At 46.3% G+C, this 22,468-nt stretch overlaps 1 protein-coding gene across 1 annotated transcript; it reads left to right on the plus strand.

Moving 5' to 3' along the window:
* Nucleotides 1–5,572: 5,572 nt before the first annotated feature.
* On the plus strand, nt 5,573–17,370 carry KCNMB4 (potassium large conductance calcium-activated channel, subfamily M, beta member 4). The gene is made up of 3 exons (XM_010161534.1): nt 5,573–5,620; nt 6,652–6,779; nt 17,202–17,370. Exons 1-3 carry the CDS (start codon nt 5,573–5,575, stop codon nt 17,368–17,370), a joined length of 345 nt encoding a protein of 114 aa, XP_010159836.1.
* Nucleotides 17,371–22,468: the final 5,098 nt, after the last annotated feature.

Consider the following 22,468-nt stretch of genomic DNA (forward strand, 5'->3'; position numbering starts at 1 on the left):
GAGCGGAGCCGCTGGGCAGGCGGCTGCACCGAAACACGCGTTTCCTCCGCGCGGTTTTGGCTCTTCAACTTCACCGCCACCACGCGAAAACGGACCGTCTTTAGAGTCGCATCTTCTAACTCGGGTAGCCTGAAGGCCCCGTGTGGCTTTTGTTTTTTTTTTTTTTTTGGGAGGTTTTTTCTTTTAAAAGTTGTTCTGCTTCCTCCTCTGCCTTTTCAGGGGGAGTAAAGACCACCCTGCCAGCATGCTGCCTGGGAGGGGGAGGTTCGGTTAAGCAAGTTCCAGAAAATAAAAACGTGGCAGAATCCACCCCCCTATCCCCTTAAAAACCCCAAAGCCGGGCACGTATTGGAGAGGTGAATTTCAGCTCTGAGGTGCGGCTGTAGGTCGTGCCAAGCACGATGCAGGGGTCCGGGGAGCGGGCTCGCGTGTCCCGTTTGGGATGTGCAGCCTCACATCTCTGTGGTCATAGTTACACCCTTGTGGAGCTGACACTTGGAAGGTGCAATAAGTTGCGAGCTCAGGGTTTGAGGGTTGTTTTTTTCCCCTTGGCAGCCTGTGGGCTCGGAAAGGTGGTCGAGGCAAAAATCAGCAGAGCCAGAATCGGGATGCTAAATCTGGCAGGATTTGTGTTACGTTGTTGGCACAACACCGAAGCGATGAGCAACGAAGCTGCGGTGCTGGATGGTGCCTGAGAGCAAAGCGAGCAAAATGTTGGCCTCTCAGGGACCTTTGCGAACTTCATCTTTGCCTGGGGCTGCTGCTGCCAGGCTCCCCGTGGAGTGGACCGTGGTTATGGAGAGGTGCACCATGAGCACCCAGCTGTCCAAGCGCCAGGGCTCCTCTAAACCTCTGTCTATCTTCGAGCGGGTTGGGGGTAGTTCGTGGGATGAAGATGCCACTTTGCCACAGAGGGTGCAGTGTGGCTGTCCCTGAGCGTGGCACGATGGCCCCGTTCTGGCCATCTCTTTCAGGGATGGGAGGTAGGTGGTGGGTGGTGGACCATGCCGTCAGCACATCTGGGCTCAGCAACTCTTGCAGCTTCCTGGGTTTCAGCAGAAGCTTTCCAACTGGGCTGCGACTGCAACATCTGAGTAGTTTGAATGGGGTTTTTTGGTTTTACTTCTTGATCCAGCCTTCTCCAGCCTCTCTGGAAGTCCAGTAAGAAGAGGAAGATTGCACCTGCCGGGGAGCTGGGTTGCAATTTCTGCAGGGAAGCACCAGAGTGATGCCCATAAATATCACTCAGAAGCCTATATTTATTCAGTAATTAATAAGGAAACCAAGGGCTGTGTGTTGGCAGCACACTGGATTTGTATGCTCTTACATACACAGTCCGTTTTCTCTAGCTTGCACCTTGCATCCCTGGGTGTGGGCTGTTTACCCTGGGATATTGATTGCCGGTGACTGAATCTGATTTACCAGATGAGACCAAGCAGAAAGGATGTGATTTTTTTTTTTTTTTTTTAAATGTAACTGCATTCTCTGGTAGTAATTGAATTTAACTAAGTGGAAAACAACGTATAAAAAAATGCACTCCAATTATTTTCCTTACCTTAAGGAGCTTATGTAAAACCGATACAAAATAAGAATAAAAGTTGTTTAGGTCTCATTAGGAAAACATACCCTTTTAAGGGAATGAAGTATGTATAGCTGTCACTTGGATTTTCCCTTTTCTCCCCAGTTTAGCGTCTGTGTAGCTGAGCAGTCATACGCTTCCTTTAATTTTTGTTGTAAAATTTCACTGTTTTTAAAAGCTCTCAGGATTTTATGCTGAAATAGATCGGTCGTACCAAGAGTAGGAATCTGCTGGGTCTAGTGCTTGGGATCCAGTACATAACTGTGGATGGACATGCAAGGAGCCTTTTAACCCTCCTCATTACCATCGCCTGCTTGCAGCACGCTCGCTTGTGTTCATGCAACCAGACATGCAACGCACTGATCAGTTCCAACTAACTAGAAGGGAAAAAAAAAAGACCAATTTTGTTTTGAGGAGTCTTAAAATTTTACATTCTTTTTAGCTGCTTCTCTGCGTGTGGTAGTGACTCTTCCTGGTAAATTGATAGTGCGGAAAAGGCATAGTTCAGGCTCCTTATGACATGCAACAATACTCAACCAGTTAACATCTTCCCTCTACCCCCAAAACCCCCAGTGTATCGGACTAAAAATATTCTACTTTCTGTAGTAGACTGGGCTGCTGTATAAACATATCAGCAGCTACAAATCTGTCTGTTCTAGCAAGTTTAGCTGCAGGAAAAAGAAATTTGAGGGTTTTTTTCTCTCTTGCTTCCTAAGATAATCACATCATTGTACAGCCCAGGATTCATTTTAGCTCTTAAAAGATTACATAGCTGGGTCAGAGTCAATCCAGAAAAGTATATATAAAGCACCGGGCACAATTATGTTCGTGTTGCGTCCAAGTGATTTGTGGATTTATTTTTTTTCTTTTTTTTTATTTAATTGTTGTCTCCAAGGAAGACATTTCAGGGGAAAGGAGGTAACCTTTCTTCAGCTGCCTTGATAGCAGTAATAATCTCTGAGATGAGGCTTAAGGGGGATTAATTCCAAAGTCAGCTTGTTGCTATCGTTCTGGCCATCGGGCATGTCAATGGACACACAGCCAGCGTGGGGGCCAGGCTATAGGTTTGGTTGGACAAAATGACAGTGGAGTATGTTAGCTGAAAAGATCGGCTTTTTGGCCCTTTCCCTTTCTATGCTTGAAGTTAAACGCAGGGCTGGAAGAACTTGCTGACTGATTTTTTGAAGAGGCTGTGAGGAGAGTGACTGGTGAGCCTGAGGTTAGCAGCTGTGCAGCAGGACCTGCTTCTTCCTGTCCGTGGGCAAGGGAGCAGAGGAGCAGCCACTGCTCCTTGTCTGCACTCTGCATCTGTGTATGCTCCCACTGTGCTTCTTTCTGTAACTGCTCAGCCTGATGAGATGACGTATGGTTCTCTTTTCTGTGTGCTTGTGAATAGAATTGGGTTTGGATTTTGGACTCTATTAAATATGACCCACAACAGAGGAGGTTTAATACCAAACTGCGGCCAACTCTACAATAATTTTGAGAGGGTCTGATGCATCTGGGAAGGCACTGGATCTGGTTTTGGGCTGGTGCCCCAACGAGCTCTGCAGGAGCTGTGTAGTTATTCCTCTGAAAGCTGCTCTAGGTGCCGCGGCTAAAAACTCCACTGCCCTCCCATCTTGCATGGAGCACTCCTTGCTGCCTGGAGCCTCTGCGAGGGGCTGTGGGTCTGGTCACTCCTGATGGGTTTGGATGTGCTGATGGATGCAGGTGAAATCCAGGCACGATGCTCAGCTCCAGCTCCCTTGGTACAGTCAGGGGTAATGGGGGGAGTTTTTTCTGTAGTTCTCTCCTGCCACTGCTGCTCACCGGTGGGATGGTCGTGGCAGTGCTTCCTCTCTCCCAGGCCACGAAGATAACTCAGTAATGCGCAGCAGTGCTCACGCACAATGTTAGGAATAGCTCGTACATTGCTTGGAGTTGGGGAGGCAGAAGGTGTTAGCTTCAGTGGTGCGTTGTACTTTTGCAGTGCTACTTATTTAGAGCGTCCTTTCTGCTCCTTCATTTCCTCACAAGCTTACAAACCTGCACGGCACATGATGCCCGGGCTGTCTGCCTCGCTGAGCAAACAGTCTGTGCCGTGTCCCCGTAACCCACCAGCAACCAGGAGGATGGTCCTGGATAAGTCCCTTGGAGACTGAGGCTGGAAACTTCCTTCCTAGTGCCATCAGTTCCCCTTCTGATGGGCTGACTTGTGATTCTACTTTGGGCCCTTACACCTGTTTTATTTGAGACTTTCTTGGTCTTGTCGTGTAGACAGTGTCTTGCTGGCTTGAGACAGCTTCCCTCAGAGCCTACCAAGGCTGTCATCTTTTTCATAAAAATGTGTCTCAGTTAGGCAAGAATTAACTTTGAAAAGCATGAAACACAACCTGGAAGCTAAACCATGGTCAAGAGTTCATGAAGAGAGTCCCTTCTCCATGATATGGAACATTCTCTGCTCTGATGAAGTGTTCAGAAGTACTGTGAATTTTCTCAGGCATCTGCAGACACTGGAATGGGAGCATCCACCAGCAAACACAGACACAAATCTTACAAAACTGTGGTGTGAAGGTATATTAGCTGCTCTCTGACATTTTTACTGAATTGAATCCTGAGTCATCTATCCACACACTGGCTATGATTGAAGGGGGAATATTATTAGCCCAATACTGATTTTGAGCTGTGTAATTGAGACCGTGTTTGAACTGCATAATGATTTTATCGTTGCTATGACATAGCGTAGGAGGTGCAGTTACGGCACTGTGTACCAATAGATCTGCTGAAAGGCTTCTGCTCCATTAGATTCATTCTGAATGTCTAATCTTAAGTGCTGTTCTCCAACTTCATTGTAACTTGTTTAAAAAGAAAAAAAATCCAAGTAATACAGTGTGGGACACTTCCACTGAAAATGGATGTTGCTGCGGGAGCTGCAGTTGAGCACAAGGCGTCCTAGCTTGCTTTCAAACACTTGGCGTTTATTTGTGTTTTGATGGTAGGATTTCATGCCGTGTCTTGCGAGGGAGGACTGTGGAATTAACCTTTCAGAAACTGCCTGTTGCCAAAGTGTGAGGTCATTTCAGGTTCATCCACCACCTCAGCGGCAGTGAAAGCTGCCACATTTTGAGTCCCTTTTATCCACATGCTGACTGTGCCTTGGAGGGCTGTACAGCTGGTCACGCAAAGTGCCCCAGAAGTGTGTTTTAAGAGGCTGAGTAAAGAGAGATCCACCACCGACATGGATCAGAAAGCGCCAAAACCCACGCCAGGTTAGTGGGAACTGTGCTGTCATCCTGGGGAGGCAAACAAGCTCCTGCAGCAGGTGATAAGTCCATGTTGCAGTTGGACCTTGGGTGTTCACCATGGATCGAGGCCTCCATCAGGCTGGTGAGATGCTTCAGGGTGACCCTGGGGATTCATATGATGATGATTTTGCCTTGGGCAGGGACCGCTCGTATTTTCAAGACTGCTACACCTCGACAGGCTCAAACAATGAGCTCCCAATGATTTATGGGCAAGACCCTGGGTGTCTCCTTTGTGTTTTTCACATGAAGATAAAGAGGAAGAGATGGAAATGAATCCAGTGTGTTTTCTGCCAGCTGCTGTTGGGATTATTTGTGCAGAGAGTGGTGTGAATTTTCAGTTAGGGAGAGAGTCTTCACTGTTGTCCGCAGCTTCCACACATTCCTCCTGTAGGCAGTGGTGGTACTCCCATACACTGTCTTGCCTTGGCATGGAAAGAAAGGGGCATGTTAATTGGGGAAGCTTTCTGTGGACCCCTTTATTCTTTCAAATCAAGCAAAATCCCAACCCTGAAAGCCCCTCTTCTTAATAGCTTCATATTGGGCTTGAAGCATGGGGACCGATATAAAAAAAATGTGAATTCCGCTGTGACAGGTCTGCCCTTGGAGACTGTTATGGTTTGCTGCTTATCAATTCAGATGGACATGTCTTGGAAAAAGAAAACTCTGCAATTGTTTCTAAGCCTGAAACTCAGGATGGTGATAAACAATGGTTCATCAGGCTGTGAACTTTATGAAAGTTTCAGATGATATCTGGGTGAGGTGAAAGATCTCCAAAGGATCCCGGGAAGGTTTGGCTGGCAGAGGAGTAGTCGTGTTTCCATAGCAGAGGACAGGAGTAGGATCAGCCATGAGGAATAAGCATTTCAGGAAAAAAAAAAACAAACACCAAAATGGAGCTTTTTGAGCTCCCGTATGGATGCCTGGTAACAATAGGAGGGATTTTGCTTGAATCCTGAGATCTTGATTCTGCCAACATTTGATTTTGTGGACTATTTGCTTTTCCTTGTTTAACTCCTGTTCCTGGGAGGGAGGGGTGCTGTGTTGAAGACAAGATTTGGAAGTGAGACCCATGGGCTGTGTGCGACCCGGAGCCGAGTCTCTGAAAGCCCAGACCCAAGTGCACTGAGCTGAAGGAGGAACTTCCCTTGATCTCTTTGGGGTTTGAAGCAGATGTCTGGGGGTGAGATCTGCAGATAGCTCAGCTGCACGCCCAGCTCTTGTTGACTTCCATATTGTAGATGCAGATGCTGAACCTTTCTGCTGAACTTTCTGTGCTTGTTTCCCTTGTGTTGTATGGGCGGAAGAACACCTGTCTTTTGCCAGTGGGTACTGGCCAGGTATCAGATATTGTGTCTTCTGGGAAAGCTTGTGAGAATATTTTGGTTATTTATTAGCATGGTGGTAAACAAAACTCGTGATTACGTGCCTCACTGAAAATAAGAAGTAATTCAAATCCAATCCATGGAGCTGGTTAAGAATACGTCAAAATGAAACAATCATTTGTACATTAATCGTGTGAAAACCCGAGGTGTTACATGCAGGCTGGTTTGATAATGGAGCAAAACATGATGAAGCCTTTATTTTGTTTCTGAATGCTGACGTGTTCTTTTCCGCTATCTGCAGGGAATAACTAGCATTGAAGTAAGGTTCAGCTAACTTTTATGTTTCTTTGGAGCTTGTACTTACTGTCCTTTGGCCATTTCAGTCACACTGGTATTATGAGGAAGAAGATGCCCTGTGTTCTTGAGTGCAGAAGTAACTCTGTTTTGCAACGTGTGTTGGCAGTGTTCGTATATCCCTCCCTGCGCGAGAGACGATCAGGAGAACTCTGAGAATGTCACGTACAAGCAGAAATACTGGAAAGAGAAAGTGGGTTCGCAACCATTCACGTGCTATTTTAACCAACACTTGAGGTGAGTAATCTACATCTGCATAGGCAGAAGTACTTATGTGTCTGTTTAACAGCTGTCCATTGGTTCTGTTTGAAAACATATATAAATGCATGCAGATCTATATACACCCCCCCCATATAGTGATGTGGTTTAGCACACAGGGTTTAGTGCAGAACTTGGCATGACAACCCTATTGAGGAAAAGCTACATAGAAAGTGGAAAAACTTTTTTACTTCTTGAAGTAAAAATATAAAACGCGGAGGAAAGTTTTCCTTAAATCATGTCATTTTATGTCAAAAAGCATCTTGGCTTTTAACGTGCAGATTGCAAATTTCTGGCGTGGATATTAATATTCCTTCCCGCCATGGGAGAGAAATGCTATTGTGTTTGTGAGGGGCTGGAAGAACAGAGGAGACCAACAAATAGTACAAACCAGCTCAGAAATTGTGTTCAAGGAGAATTAATGAATCTGATACATGTAATAAACGTTCACAGACCTGCCAGTTTTCATACATGCTTATAGAGTGGAAAGTGGTAACTTAAAGCATCTCCTCTTCACTTCAATTTTTACTTTTACTACCGATGTTGACGTGACTTACATGTGTGTGAGGGCGATATGTAGTTTCCTTCCTTCAGTAAATGGGAAGAGGAGGGAGTGCTTTTGCCCGTTGTCTTCTGATGATGATCATGTGCTGGGAACTAAAAGGTGGTGTGGTGGCAGCAAGTGACTGTTACTGCAGTGTGCAGGCTCACTGAGAGGACTTGGGAGAACAGCAATGATTGGGATGATAGGCAGGGAGGAAAGAATATTTTTAGGCAGGAAAAGAATATTTAAGATGTCCAGATCTGTGTTTTATGGCGTTTAGACTACACTTCTGGAGTCACATGACACTTGCTTAGTTTGATGAGCATGAGTAATTTTGAAAGAGCTGGGGAGACTGTACTTGATAGCTAAGTTAAGCACTCAAATAAATATTAGCCACATCAGAGACTAAAGGAGCAAGTTGGTCCTACCCCACCAGCTCTTGGAAGTTAAGATGAGGAAGACCTAGTTGGGAATGGCTTGGTGCTTGATGGTGCAATTCAGGGGTCAGTGTGTGAGTGTTGGCATCAGATATTTATGTTTATTAAGACACACAGGAGGAAAATGGATGCCAGTGTGGGGTAGGACCTTGGAGCAACCGGGGAGGTGGAGCAGGGTGGCAGACACAGAGAGGCTCTCCTGTGGGTGGCCTGCTGAGTGCCTTGGGGGCTTCAGGTTTGTCCTAGGTTGGCTATGATTGTTGTCCTCTCCCTGGAGAGACCATAGATCTCCAACGTGCCCAGGTCTGTTGTCCCTGGTTAACTCTTTGCAAAGGAAAACCGCCAATGTTTTGTAGCAAAACAAAGTTGCTACAAACTTTTTTTTTCTTAAAGTGGAGAAAAAAGCACTGCCTACAGCATGCAGGGGTTAAAAGTTAGAACACGCTGTGCAGTGACATCAGACCTGGCAGGGACCTTCTTGGGAGCTGCTTTGGTCCACAGATGCCAATGCCGTGGGCTGCTAACCAGGAGCTGAGTGATGATTCTGGATTTGTCGGGCAGGCGGGCGCTGCCTGTTCCCTGCATTCCTGAGACTTGGGACCTGCAGCAGCCACAGCCTGAGTGAGCAGGATGATCAGAAACACGGGATCTTCTGCAGGAGGCACCATGGCTAGGATTCATCTGAGCTGGTGTGGACAAGATGCTGTGGAAGATAGCTTTTATGGTCAGTGGAGAGAAATAGAAACCTTTAATCTTACCCCAAAATAGATGCCTAATCTAGATCGGATGCCCAGGGATGTTTATTTCTCTCCTGTAATGGAGCTTAGGGTGACCTGCTCAGGTGCAGATGCCTAGGTGGTAGGTGTCTGGAGCCAGGTGAGCTGGTTCTCACACCACATCTGTAGGTGAAGCAAAGGCAAAATTTTCTAAGGCTGCATGCTGCCTAGGGTCTGCCATTTCCATTGGCTGGCACTGAGGAATTGTGCAGCACTTGGGCAAGATTTTTTCCTTATAGTTGCTACATCCTATACTGTTAAATGTTCTTGCCGAATGCCACGGCTGCCCTGAAATGCTGCCTTTTGCTGATCATACAGCAATTTCTATACAGCAGGAGAGGCTCGCTGCCAGAGATACTTGAAGATAGTCTAAGCTGAAATGTGTGCACCATCTATTTTCTCCTGGAGATAGGAATGAGCTTTGAGAGATAAGTTTTGCTGACTAGGAATGTGCTTGCTTGGGTATACTTTTAGAGCTATGATGACTAAACAGCTCGTGAAGCAGTAAAAAAACAAACTGAGGGAAAAATCTGTTCACTTCAAAATAGAAGTGTACACATTTTTTGTCAGTATTATTTAACTGTGTAGATGGACCAATTCTTCTGTGTCAGTCTGCATAAAACATACAGAATATAGAGGTAGGTTCCTTAGAGACAGTAGTATTTGCAATATTAATACTCTCTCTTTTTTAAATGGCAGAATAAATTTCTAGGTAAATATATAGGCAACAAATGAATGTTGTCTCCTCTTCAGGAAACTTTATTTAGCATCACTCAGCACTGTTGCTGCATGCAGAGCGCACTGTTAGGTAACACCTCCCTCCCATTTGGTGCGGCACATTTCAACAGGATGCTTTGAAAAGAAGAAGAAAGTGATCCATTTGTAGAGTTTGAAGTTATACAAACGGGGTGAGAGGCAGGCTTGGCAATTTCAGTCATTCTCTGTTAATATAACTGGAGAGGCTCAGCACAGCCACCTGTCTGACATTTATCGCAGGGAACCAAGAGCAGCTTAGCGTGGAGCTCAGCGCTTTACTGAAAAGAAAGGTTTTGCTTTGCCCCTGCAGGCACTTACCATTACTGTCCCACTCCTCTCTGGCTAGCTTTGGGCCAGGTTGTGCAGGCAGCGTGAGAAAGCCACTTTTCAGGACCTCTGGCAAAGGTGCCTGCCTGTTGGCGTGATAACAGTCTGCTCCGTAGGGAGCCCTGCCCAGCAGAAACCAACCCCTAGTGTTTCAGAGCAGAAAATAAGCGACAAATGCAGATAAAGTTCTCAGGCTGCTGCCAAAGGTTTGAGAAGCCACTGAGCTTCAGTGTTCATGGATCTCACTCTGAGTGTCCCAGGAAGTAGTGACCACATGCAAACAAGGGTCACAGCCACATGGTCTAAAGTCGGAGGCCTGCAGGAGTGGGTGGGATGGAGGAGACCCTATCACTTTATTTCTTCATGTTCCAGGTCTTGTTGGCATCAAAAAGAACAAAAAGAGAGAAACCAAGACCTCCATCAGCTCAGACCCCTCAGTCTCATGCCATGCAGAGATAGGTAGAGCAACATATATCAAGTCATGTCTTATCAGTGGCTCATTCATGTGGTATTACTGCTTTTTAGCTCTGGGTTCATCCCGTACAGCAAGAACACTCCCTGGTTCCTCTGCTGCGGTGCAGCAGATGAGCCAGCCATGTTCTATACTTCTCTGTTTGCTGTGGGATGCTGTACATGCATGTACCTGAAGTTTGAAGAGAAAACACTGTCTAGTCATTAGCAACCATCTGCATGGTGTTGGGGTACCTTGCAGACCATTTGTCTGGGAATAATTGTCTGGAAGCCAAGGGTGCTCATTCATCAATGGTGCAACAGAAATCTCAGTTTACTCTGGTACTTCACAAAGTTTTCTAAATTAATTCCCTCCAGTCAGAAGATGTTATTGCTGTTTCCTATCCTTTCTTTCACTGTGTCCCCTGTGGAACAGTGGTTGGGCCTGAGAGGGGAAGGACTTCACTGTTAGTAAGACGTAGCACTGCCCTTGTGTGCAGCCATCCAGCTGATGATCTCTGCGTCTTGCAGTAACAGGGGGAAAAGAATACTGATGAGTGCTTGTCACAGTGAAGGATGTGAATAATTGTGGGCAAAATAAGTGTATGCAGATTGCAAACATCTTCAAATCCAGATTGTTTGAATATAAAAAAATATTTGTAACGGTTCCCTGTCCCGTGCTCCGGCCTCTGTCAGCTTTTACTGCGTCACATAAACTGCACGGTGTGGTACATAAATGATGACTTTAATAATTATGTGGCTGTAAATTTGTGGTCCTATATGACTTTTTGGTAACCCCTGCACTGCAATTCTTCCCTTGATGTACAGTAACTGCTCTGAAGGCTCTGATGGAGATCTGCTCTACCCAGTGTCTGAACTGCTTGGCAGCATCTGACAGGGTTATGTTGCATAATGCAGCAGCTAATCCAGTTACCCCTGGTCAGAACCCCATGAGGCTCCAGTCCTGAGCTCAAAGTCCTGCTAAAAATAAGTACTGGTCTCACCTTTTAGCTATGAAAACAAAATTCCTCCCTCCTTGTCTGATCAGAAAAGGGAAAGTTGTGGTTTTTAGAGTTAAGGTAGAGACTTTTTTAAGAATTTTTTTTTTTTTTTTTTGTGCACTCGTTCACCCTGGGGCTGCTGCTGGGCAGTGCTGGTGGTGTTGCACGGTGGCCATCACTGCTTGCAGCAGAACCAGGTCTCGATGCCTGGAAAGGGCTTGAAAGTATTCAGTTTTTTCCCCCTCTTTTGTCCCAACAGGTCTCTCTCTTGCCCCTGCCACTGTTTTGTGCACTGATAACTGGTGTTAGGAATTTGGGTGCATCCTCTCGAGAGGTATTTATGGGTGAGAAGAATGGCAGCATCACTAGAAACAAGAGATGATCCATAACTGAGCTGAAGGGGGAATACGTGCAACCACACCAGTCAACATCTTTGAAATGAAGGGTTATATGGAAGTCACGGAGCAAAGATGGGATTATCAAATGCACTGTGCTTGCAGGGATAACACAATATTTTAATTCTATCTGCTGATTTTCATAGGGAAAAGAAACACATTTCCAGGCATGACATGCCTCCTTTGGGTTCAACATCGCTGTCTCAGCACCAGGGGAGTGATGCTGAGTCCTTGCTATGAGTGATGCTGATTCCTTGCTGCATCCTTGTTATGAGGGGGTTTCTCCTAGGGATGGGGGCACCTTCCCTTTCTGTTTCCAGTCCAAACAACAAGCCTTCAGACTCTGGGAACAGGCAGGTCACCACTACAAAAGTAGAAAGGAAAAGTTAAAACTGCAGTTTTGGTACATGCTGACCTTGCTATGAAGAACCAAAACAGTTATGCTGCTGTGTTTTGGGTGTCCTGATAGCTATTTATTTTTATTCCTGAAGGTTCTTTGCTGTGGAAGTACAGTCCTCTCTCTTCTCTTCTCTTTGCTGCATGCCTGTTCAATATGTCTTTTTCCCTTTCCCCTGCTGCCATGCTCTTGTTTTCTCTGCCCAGCCCTGCTGCCCTCTGTAGTTCCCGCAGCAGCCCTGTGGCTCCTTTCCAGGTTCCTTCTTTTCTTGCTTCTGCTATTGATAAGAGTTACTGTTTTAGTGGTGGAATCCAGAGATTTCAGCTAAATTTTTCTGCTCCTTTGCCATGTATCTAGCATTCCCAGGTGGCCGCAGTGTTTTCCTGCTGCTGTGTGTTCCTGTTTTACAGGAGTGGTGATAACCACCCAAAGGCTCGTTCTCTTGAAGTCCCTGTGGGGTGCCTGGTTTCTGAACTCATGATCATCTCCATCATGGTGTAGCACCGTGCTGGGGGCCTGGCCCCTTGACACAGCCCAGCTCTGGCTCTTCTCATCTCACAGCGCAGCCGTCGTGATTATCTCAGGGCTCAGAAATAGCTGTGACAGGCCGCATAAACCTCACGGCTCACTGCCAGTGGCTTTGCTCTCTTGGTGACACTCCCCGTCTGTGCTTGGCGAGACAAGCATCTCTGTGTGCATATTTCTGATTCAAAAACACGTGGGGCAGCTCTGTTGTATTAATCACCATGTAAGCCTTGGAGCAAAAGCCAAAGGTTTTTGTACCAGGACGGATCCAGCTCTTACTGATCCCCGAGGAGGTTTGATGCAGCAGCCCAGTAACCTGCTTAGCCCCAAGCAGGATGCTGCAGTGAGTGGTCCAGCAGCTCGGCTGTGCCCTGCGGGCCAAGGGGGGCTTCTGTGGTCCTGGCTGCTGCTCTGGGTATTTTCTACAGGCAGATTTTGTTCCTTATCCCTCAGGGTTTGTTGTGGGATCACTTAGGAGTTGTCCCAGGGGTGTCCCCAAACACTCTGCGGACTCAGATGTCAGAGGATAGCTGCTCTGCACAGCTCACCAGATCCTTTGGAGCCTTGCTGGGTGGCAGTGGCCGTTCTGCTCTGCCTGAGAATCCCTTTCCTCAGGAGGTGGAGGATTGCTCTTGCCTTAAACTGATGCCATCAAGTGAGAATAACAAACAGCCTGAAAGAAATTAAATCCAGTCTCTGTAGGCTAACGTTAATTAATCACTAATGAATTTGCTATATTTAATTCTTCTGATTAGTTCTGATTCTAACTCCCTCTGTCTCCTGATTTTTTGCCAGTCTTGTGTTGGACCTTACAGATCTCACATGAAATACCTATGTTTTTTAGCCTAGCACAGCTCACCTGAAAACAAATGCAAATGGGTTTATTCTTCAGGTTTTTATCCAGGCAGCCTCCCAAGCCCTCACTCACACTGCCCACCCTGCCAGTCCCTGGCTGCTGAGCTGGGACTTGCAAGTCCAGCTTGTAAGCCACCTGCCTTGTGCCTCCCTGCTCCTCTTTCCAAGGAGCAAGCAAAAGCCTGGACATGAGCCCAGTTACCTTGTTCGCAGGGTGCAGCATATGGGGCCACCCCCAAGTCCCCGTGGTTACCTCTGTGCATCTCCTGCAGGGCCACGGAAAAAAAACTGCGGCAGAGTATGGATGCCTGGCTGCCCAGTCCCCGCTCCTCAGGCTGCTCCCACCATGGACTTGAAAGTCCAGCATAACCCATGTGCCTCTGGAGTGGTTTTCCTGGTCTGGGGTGTCTTCCTCTGCCTGGATGCTCCTTCTCGGGGGTCGTTGGCCAGCTTGGCCGCATCGGCTCCCTGCTAGCACCAGTCTAGACGGCAGCAGGTTGGTGAGCTCGGGGTCTGTGCAGCACGTCATGAGGGTACAGCAGGGCTGATTTTCCCTCCTTGCTTTGGAAGCTGTTGTTTGCTATCTCAGCACCAAAAAGCAGAGGTAAAAGGTGTTATCTTTCAAAGGCAAACAGCAAACATTTTCTTTTTCAATAAGAACTCTTCAGGTATTTACCTCTGCTGTAAAAGCTGAGTCTCAGTGGGACCCCCTAAGCTATTTTCCAGAGCACTTTCCATAACAGCTGCCAGTTCCAGTGATGGATCTGCAGGGAAGGGCTCCTCAACTGGGAACCGCTGAGCCCTGGCTCCTGTCCTCTGCTCCCTCCTCCCACCACCCCAGGGCTCACCAGTGCTCTCCCCTACACACTGACACAGCTCTGTGTGGGTCAGCAGATGCAGGGAAGAGGAACTGGTCCTGATGGGACAAGTAAGGAATCATATGAATGTGAAGAACTAGATGATCTTTAAGGTCCCTTCCAACCCAAACCGTTCCATGATTCTATGATTCTACACTGCCAAAGTTGATCTTGATAAGCTTCCATGGGCTGTTACAGGCAGATAACTGGGACTTTGCCATCCAGGAGCTTGTGGTCTATTTGCCAGCAGTCCTGTCTGTTATTTGCATTTCTCATTCACTTCTGGGGTCCAACAGTGCTTATCTGCACTGGAAAGTTAATCTGATATAAGATAAAGAGCAGCTGAAAGTACGTTAGTTCTTCCAGAATAACGTGCAGATTAAACCAAGTAGGCACAAGGCTGAGGTTTGTCCCACCATGTTTTGGCACCAAGAGTCAGGAAGGAGAGGCTACATTCTGGAGGGTCCCTGAGCTCCCCCATGCACCGGCTCACCCTCCAGGAATGCTTCTCCCTCCTCTTTACTTGAAAAGGGAATTTAATGTCTATGGTAATTTAATGATGTATTTCTGGGGGACCCAGTCACGACTTGGTGCATTGTCTGAAGAGACGCTGTGAGCAGTTGGCAGTGAATTGCTGCACACCTTCTCCCATGTAGGAATTGCACAGGGACTCTTGCTATAGCTAAGAATAGCAATAATATCCATCTGAACCCAAACACCATTCTGAGCCTTCATTAAAGGCCTCTGTAAGTCTTTGACTCTTTTCCAAAAGGGAAACTCTTTTAAATTACAAGGTTGCTGGAGTTAACAGTCGCACCTATAATGAATGTTTGGCATCCATTGCTGCTACCTTTGGTACAGGTATTTTCCAAAATATCTAAGATTCAGTCAAAAGGATATCTTGCTCTCCCCGATCACAGTTTCTTTTCTTCAGCTGAATTAAATCTTCTATTTACTTGCTTGCCCCTTGTTTTTTAACTCTTTGATTAGTGTCTGCTTTATAAAAATACTTAAAAAACCAATGTCACTTGTAAGCTTAGAGCTGTGAGGACTGAATGCTGCCTACTTATGGCATCCTTGCCAATTAGCACTCTGTTAATCACAAATGATGATAGAGTAAATAGAAGGGAAGCAGTACTATACCTCCTGTGAAAGGATTTTTCTGTTTAGGCACTGTCATTTGTATGGCATAGACTGGTGTGTTTGCACCCATAAAGTTAATATTATTTTATTCAATTTATGGTCTCCACATGTGCCTCATTATGTGTCTGGAGGATTTTGGTTGAGCAGACTTCGCATGTTCCACTGTTGAATACACCTGGATTTCTTTTGATCATTTTTTATGTTGCCACGTTTCAACTGTTATATAGCTGGGCTGTTCATAACCAGAGTCTTATTCTGCTCCTGACTACACAGATAGAGAGAGGCAGGCAGTGCCGGCCTTGGGGACTTGGCAGGATGGCACAGTGCAGATGAACCTCCACACAGCAGTTTTGGGAGAGAGAAACCACCAGATGCAAATGCGGGTTCAATTAAATCACTGATCAGGTGTAGCCTGGTGGTCTAGATCCACTGACTCCTTAAGGATTGATAAAAGCCTGTAGGTTTACAGGCATCTCCATTAATTAACTTCTTGTTGAAGGAAAAAGTTTCTTCTTGTTTCCCCTAGAGGGAATGTTTTCTTGGTGCTGCTTTCTGATCAGGACAGAGCCGCTGGGGAGGAACAGCACAGTCACTGTGCAGGTATCTGTTCCCATGTACCACCGAGTTAGGAGAGCTTAATTCCCTGGACCCAGCTGGATGAGCCTGGGTTGACAGGATTTTAGGCTGTGAGGTTTGTTGCTCCAAGGAGCATTGGGTTGATGAAGGAACGTGGGATGGGAGTGTTCAGTGTGAGGACCAGTATGAGTCAAGACAGTATGTATTTTCCTAATTAGAGAGAGTTCTGTTTCCTTCCTTTGCAGACAGTTTTCCAGCAGACTGAGTGTCTCTGGCTCTCAACGGGAAAGCGGCAGTGAAGCGCAAAATGCCGCGAGACTGATTTAATAACGCTTAAAATACAGGGAGAGCAGAAAGTGCCAGAGCTGAGGAAAACCTGCCATCAGATTTCCCAACCGGTTTCCCAGACTTGGAAAAGGCAGATGGACACCTGAACTTTCAGACCTATGGCACGGCTGAATTTCCAATCATCGAGATGCTTCTTCCTTGCTGTTCTCCTCCTCCCTTTGTTTCCCTTTGAAAATGCATACATCCATCACAGACCAACCGTGACTTGTGTTAGGTGCGGTTGGCAGGGGCATAGGGGTTCAGATCTTCAGGGGAGGCTTCCCAAAGTGTCCCTGTAGGACCATACTCAAGCCCACTGAGCAGCTGGTGTTTGCAGTCCCAAATGGCAGGTCATTGCTGAAGGAGCCTCTGCTGGGCAGGAGCTGAGTCGGGAGCCCCTGGCACCCTGGGGCCAGGCAGGAGTCCTCCTGGGAGGAGGTTCTGTGCAGAGCCCTGCTTGCCGGTGCAGCTGGTCTAGCCTGGGCCACCAGCAGTCCAGGGCTGAGGGCAGGGACTGGCTCTCCATCCAAACCCAAATCACAGCCAGGTTTGTCAGGAGCCTCCATGTAGCCCCATGGACACATCAGGGCTCAAAGCTAAGGGCACTTTAAGCTCATAGCACAGTGTCTGATGCCATTTGAGGAAGATACATATAACTTCTGCCTTGGATTATGTTTTCACTGGAGTTGTTTTTCAATCCATAATGTGGTAGTGTATCTCTCATGGCTGTTTGTGATGACCGCAACCCATGGAAGACCTAAAGTACTAATGTTTTTTAATTTTTTTTTTTTTAATCTGAATGAACTTGTTAGCCTGTAAACACTGCAATTGGAAAGCCCTCGTGGCCTGCCATGAGTGCTGCTGGTAGACGGGCAAATGAAAGAAGTGAATGAAACGGCCCACTCCATCCTTTTCTAACACTGTTGCAAACAAACCACCTATGTAGTTTCCATGGCAGATGCTTTCCACTTACAATGAACTGAGGGTGTCGAGTTGATTTATATTTTCTCCCTCTTTTGTTCCCCCTCTTCATAGGCCAGATGACGTGATGCTGAAACGCACCCATGATGAGAGTGTCCTCTTGCACTGCTTCCTCTGGCCTTTGGTTACGTTCCTGGTTGGAGTCCTCATCGTGGTCCTGACCATCTGTGCCAGGAGCTTGGCTGTCAGGGCAGAGGCAATAAAAAAGAAGAAGCATTTGTAAATGGCAAGGCTTCTGATGGAAAAGACAAACCTACAAGAAGGTCTCAAGTGCGGAAACTCAGCTTACCCGCAGGTCTTCAGGGTGCCCAGCTGCGCCTCCTCCCAGTGTCTCATCTGATGGTGGAGTTGCTCTTGCCTCAGGATTATTCGTGGGAGACTGCTCCATGAAATGCCAGCTAACTGCTGCTTCTGCTATGACAATAAATAGGTATACTCTACCAAAAAAACATCCACACTACACCAAATATGCTGTGCACTGTTAGTCCTGAACAGCAGCTACCCAGGTCCTAGTGGTATTGAGAGAGGGTTTATAAAAACCCCTGATGTTGCTCATTTCATTTACACAAAGTGATCTTTACTATTGTTTAATATTAAATATTTAAAATATTTACTTTATGATAGATTGTATTTCCAAATAATGAAGTCGGTAGATCTTTTTTTTAACTTTTTTTTTTTAAAAAAAAAGCTTTAAGACAAAAATAACACTGTTCTGATTTTGTTTTTTTCCACTGTGTAAAACTTAATTTTTAAATTCAAACTTAAACTTTTGTCTAGATGAAATCTTCCATCGTCTCCTGTTCATTGTGAAGAAATGTAGAAATTTGCCAGAAATACTTCTCCAAAAAATGAAAGAATTATTGGAAAGGTGATTAAATATTGGATCTAATTTTATGACCTTAGTGATATTCAGTCCTTACAGTTTTTCTTGTCCCCTCTCAGTTACCCTCTTCCCCAGAATGCTCTCAGTCTGTAAGGAGCAGGGATTTGGATAGGTTTTACATGAATATGCTTTACCAGTGATTTCCCAAATAATGGAATGTCTGAGCACTTGCTGGGGGGGCCTGAGAGCTGTGGTGTGACACATGTCACTGGGCCGCAGGGATGGCTGGAGAGGGACAACAACTCTTTGTAGGGCTGCTGAACTGCCCACTCCAGTCACACCAGATCCATGCAGGTCTTCTCCAAGGGGATGCTTTGGAAAATGCAAGGCAGGCTGGGCACAGCATCTCGCAGGGTTGTCTCTCTCTCCTTGTTGCAGTTCCTCCTTGTGTACAACGGGAGTACTGGCCCTAGTCCACTTCTCAGTGTGAAGATTTCCTTATCTCACAGAATCATAGAAAGATTTGTGTTGGAAGGGACTTTTAATGGCCATCTAGTCCAACTCCCCTGCAGTGAGCAGGGACATCTCCAGCTAGATGAAAGTGCTCAGAGCCCCATCCAACCTGACCTTCAATGTTTCCAGGGTTGGGGCATCTACCACCTCCCTGGGCAACCTGCTCCAGTGTTTCATTACCCATGTTGTAAAATACTGGCCTTGGAGTATGTCCACTGCAAGCTGTAGTAAGGGGCTGAGAACAGAGTAGCTTCATGGTCCCCATCTTGCCCCCACAGGGCTGTGCACCCCCGGGACCAGCTGTGCGACTTTGCAGGGCTGGCACTCAGCAGAGAAGGGAAGCCACATGGCTCGGTCAGGAAAGCGAGTCCCTCAGCATGTGATGATTACTGGTAAAGCATTTTAATCTACGTTAACAATTCTGCCATTCCAACCGTACTGTCCATTGCGCTAAGCTCTGATATTCTTAGTATTGTGTTTAAATACCTTGTGTTTCCCTGTGCTTTTAACACATAGGAGAGGTGTTTCTCGAAGATGAAGGAAGTGTTACATTTGAAAGCCTGAATGTGTTCTTGGCACAAGGAACAGTGACAAACCTGCCTATACTGCCCAGTCTCCATCTCACTTTAATTGTATTGTGTGTTTAAGGGTTGATTTCCATATGGCTTCTTATTTTGTACACATCGTGGGTGTCATGGTGCCCAGTGATGGGGGCCTCAGGGAGACTGGAGGTCATTCCCCACTACCCTGCTTACTTGCTGTATGACTTTTGGAGAGTCCTCTGGTCCCCATCCACACTGGGATAGCTACTCCTTTGGTGGAAGTTAAGGAAATCTGTTTGTGGAGACAGGAACTGGATGCTTTTTGGCTAGTTACTCTGGATCTGACGAATGTTGGTTGCACATGTCCAAGCATTTCTAGTTCTGTGGATGAAAAATGCTACTTGCACGAAAACTTCACAGTTCTCTGTGTTCAACGTCTCCCCTTCGGGGGTGCCCGTTGTCAGGCTCACACAGGTACCCTCTGTCCCAGCCTGCCGAACAGAGTAGCACTGGATGAAGAGAGGTTGTGAGCTCTCAGCCTGTCAGATGAAAGGTGATTTCTGAGAGTGCCATCCCGCAATGGACACGCGGTGGTTCGTTTCGCTCATGTCTCGCTGCTGTGGCCGTGCTTGCATCGCTGTGGTTCCCGTGCCTTGGCAACCTGCAGAAACATCGCACACGTACGTCTGGTTTGGGCGTGGGAGGGGGGTTGGTTACTATGCTTTCTTTAATGTATTACCTTTTCACACTGCAAATCATGAAGGTGCCGCTGTGGGGTGGTTTGGTTATCTGGGTAGGGTGGTGGCAAGTTCACCCCCTCTATTTCGTCTTGGTAACTTCTTACAGGTAAGGGCCGTAACCCTGATTTTCTGCATATGCATGGCCTTTTTTTTCCCTGGGGAGAAGGAAATACATGCTGACACAGATTCATCGTGGATTTTCAATCCATAGCTTGGGGCTCACAAATCCAGATTAACAAAATCCTCTCTAGCTTTGCTCCAGAAGCTTTTGTGACCGAATCGTGCAGCTGGTTCTCTGAGCAAAAGGCAAGAATTGAATTGAGTGGATGCAGCTTGCTTGATCGGCAATCGTATCTAAATCTGTTAGAAATGGCATTTGCAAAGGCCTCTGGAAGTAAGTGATGGTTACAAAGATGATATTAAATCATTTTGCAGAGAGATTAACATCCCAAGTTAAACATCTAAACTGGCATGCAGAGACAAGCAGGAAGTATCTCCCTGGCTTGGCAATATGTGATGCTGAGGGGAAAATAAAATCCTAAAATTCGCTCTTCTTTCCCAGCCTGAACCTTGCCGATTTAGAAATGTCTTTCTAATCCTCACAGTTGATGGTGGAAGCTGGGGATTTCCTTCTAGCGGATTATTCACCAATTTCCCCCTTGGCTTTGTGACTTTCCAGTCTTTTCAGCGTATTCTCTGAAGTGTATTGGCAGCCAGAGCAGCTGCTTTTTCCAAAGCTATCTGCAGAGTCGACTTTTGCATTTTATTCAATATTTATACTCTACTGCTTTGAGGAATTTTGTTCTGTCATGCTGTCTGCTGCTTTGCTTCAGTGAGACCTGCCTTCTCTTTCATGTAGTGCAATTAAATCATTTTGTTTATACAGTATCTTTCCCTGTTAACTTCTTAGGCTCATGTTAAAAGTTGAAGTAACAGGAGTGGTTTTGTTCCACTTTTCCTGCTTTGTGTGTTTCTGTGTGGCTGGTAACAGACAAGACTTCAAAACGCATTAGAAAATTTAGCTACTGAATTAGGGACTTTATTCAATGACAGGAGCAGATGAGGAATGTCATGGGGGCATCCAGAGGCATTTTTAAAAGTCACTACCTGTTATTCCTGATGTAAACGTAGTCCTTTGACAGGGGTCCAGCACAGTCTGCTGGATTTGAAGGACTTTTCACCTGGCCTCTTCAGTAAGCGCCGGAAGATGCAAGCTGGGAAGCACAGTGGAGAGGTAGCGCAGGTCTCTGTTTCCAGACTCGTGCTTCCAGGCATGTTTTGATGGACTTGTCCTAGATCAGAGCAAAGACATCTGTGAGGTGTGAGAGTGCAGAGCTCTCCATGCACCCACCACCTCAGCTCAGCCCACTGCTGCCTGCCCCAGCCCCAGGTGCTGCTGCCCACAGCGTTTCCCTGGCTGCCATTCACCCTTGGGAGCCCTCCGCTCCCTGACCAGGGCCACAGTGTCGTCCCCGCAGGAGCAGGGATGTCTACAGAGGGCCATCAGGCATCGTGGTTCATTCCACTCGCTACACAGAAGGATCCGTCGAGCGTGTGTTATCCCATCAGAGTCCAGCTGGGAAATGTGAAAGGGGAAAGATTGATTAATGTTTAAAACCCCTTCATAGATAAGGTGTAGGGATTACGTGACCTCGAGGATGTGTCTAATGCGGGTTGCTAGGGGTTTAGGCTTTAAGTGAAAAATTAAAACTATTGTAAACGGGGCAGGCGACACCTTTGTGGGTCTGGTACAGTGCCAGGACAGGGTGGATTGCCTGTCAGCAGAAGGAATGTGCTGTGCAAGCACCTTTGCTCAGCACTGCAAATACGGGAGCTGCCTGCTGAATCCTTGTTTCTGCAAACTTTAGCCAAAATGGCCAGAAGTATCTTAAAGCCAAGAATAAACACGTGGAAGAGGAGACACCTAGGAGAGTGTTTCTCTTTTCTCTAAGAAAAAACTCAGGCCATGGCTTATATTTTGGTAATCAGATGAAAGGAAGCATAGCAGAATTCCTAATTATGAAGCCTATTGTAGCAGGTGAATATTTTCTTGCAGTACCTGACAGAAATCCTACAGCCAGAGTTACCAAAAAATCATCTTATTTTGGTGTGTGATTTCTCCAAGAATCAAAAGCTTTTTTTTTTCCCTCCCTCTCAGCGTGGAGCAGCTGCTATTCCTCCTTTAACTTTCAATCAGAAACCAACCCCTTCCCTTTCTGGCATCTTAAGAGGTTGCTGCGCTGATCCGTCAAGCTAACAATCTTTGCTGTAGAAAGCACGAGGAGGAAAATCCCCAAGGGAGTATGTGTGCAATTAATCATATTGCCTTGTCAGGTCACAGACCCACCGAATGGATCACCCTCGAAGTCTGATATTTAACAGGCTGTGCAATTGCTTCGATATGCTAGCACGCATGCTGTCGTTACTTGCATCGCCTTTAATTTGCAGCTTTTTGGTGGTCTAATGGTTTTAAGTCTCGTAAGCCAAGAAACCGCTTTGCACGCACTGAATGCATGGCTGGAGATGCAATAAGAAGAGAAACAATAGCCCATTAAATTATATAGCCCTAATTTGGATATAAAATTTTAATATAAAGTATGTTGGCATAGCTGTAAAATTACGTACACACCTACAGTACACACACAATTTCCAAACAGCACATGCAGCAATCAACCTGAAGAGTTAGCAATCAACCTGACATAA

Source organism: Eurypyga helias, unplaced genomic scaffold, assembly GCF_000690775.1.
Source record: "Eurypyga helias isolate BGI_N326 unplaced genomic scaffold, ASM69077v1 scaffold14111, whole genome shotgun sequence".
NCBI lineage: Eukaryota > Metazoa > Chordata > Aves > Eurypygiformes > Eurypygidae > Eurypyga > Eurypyga helias.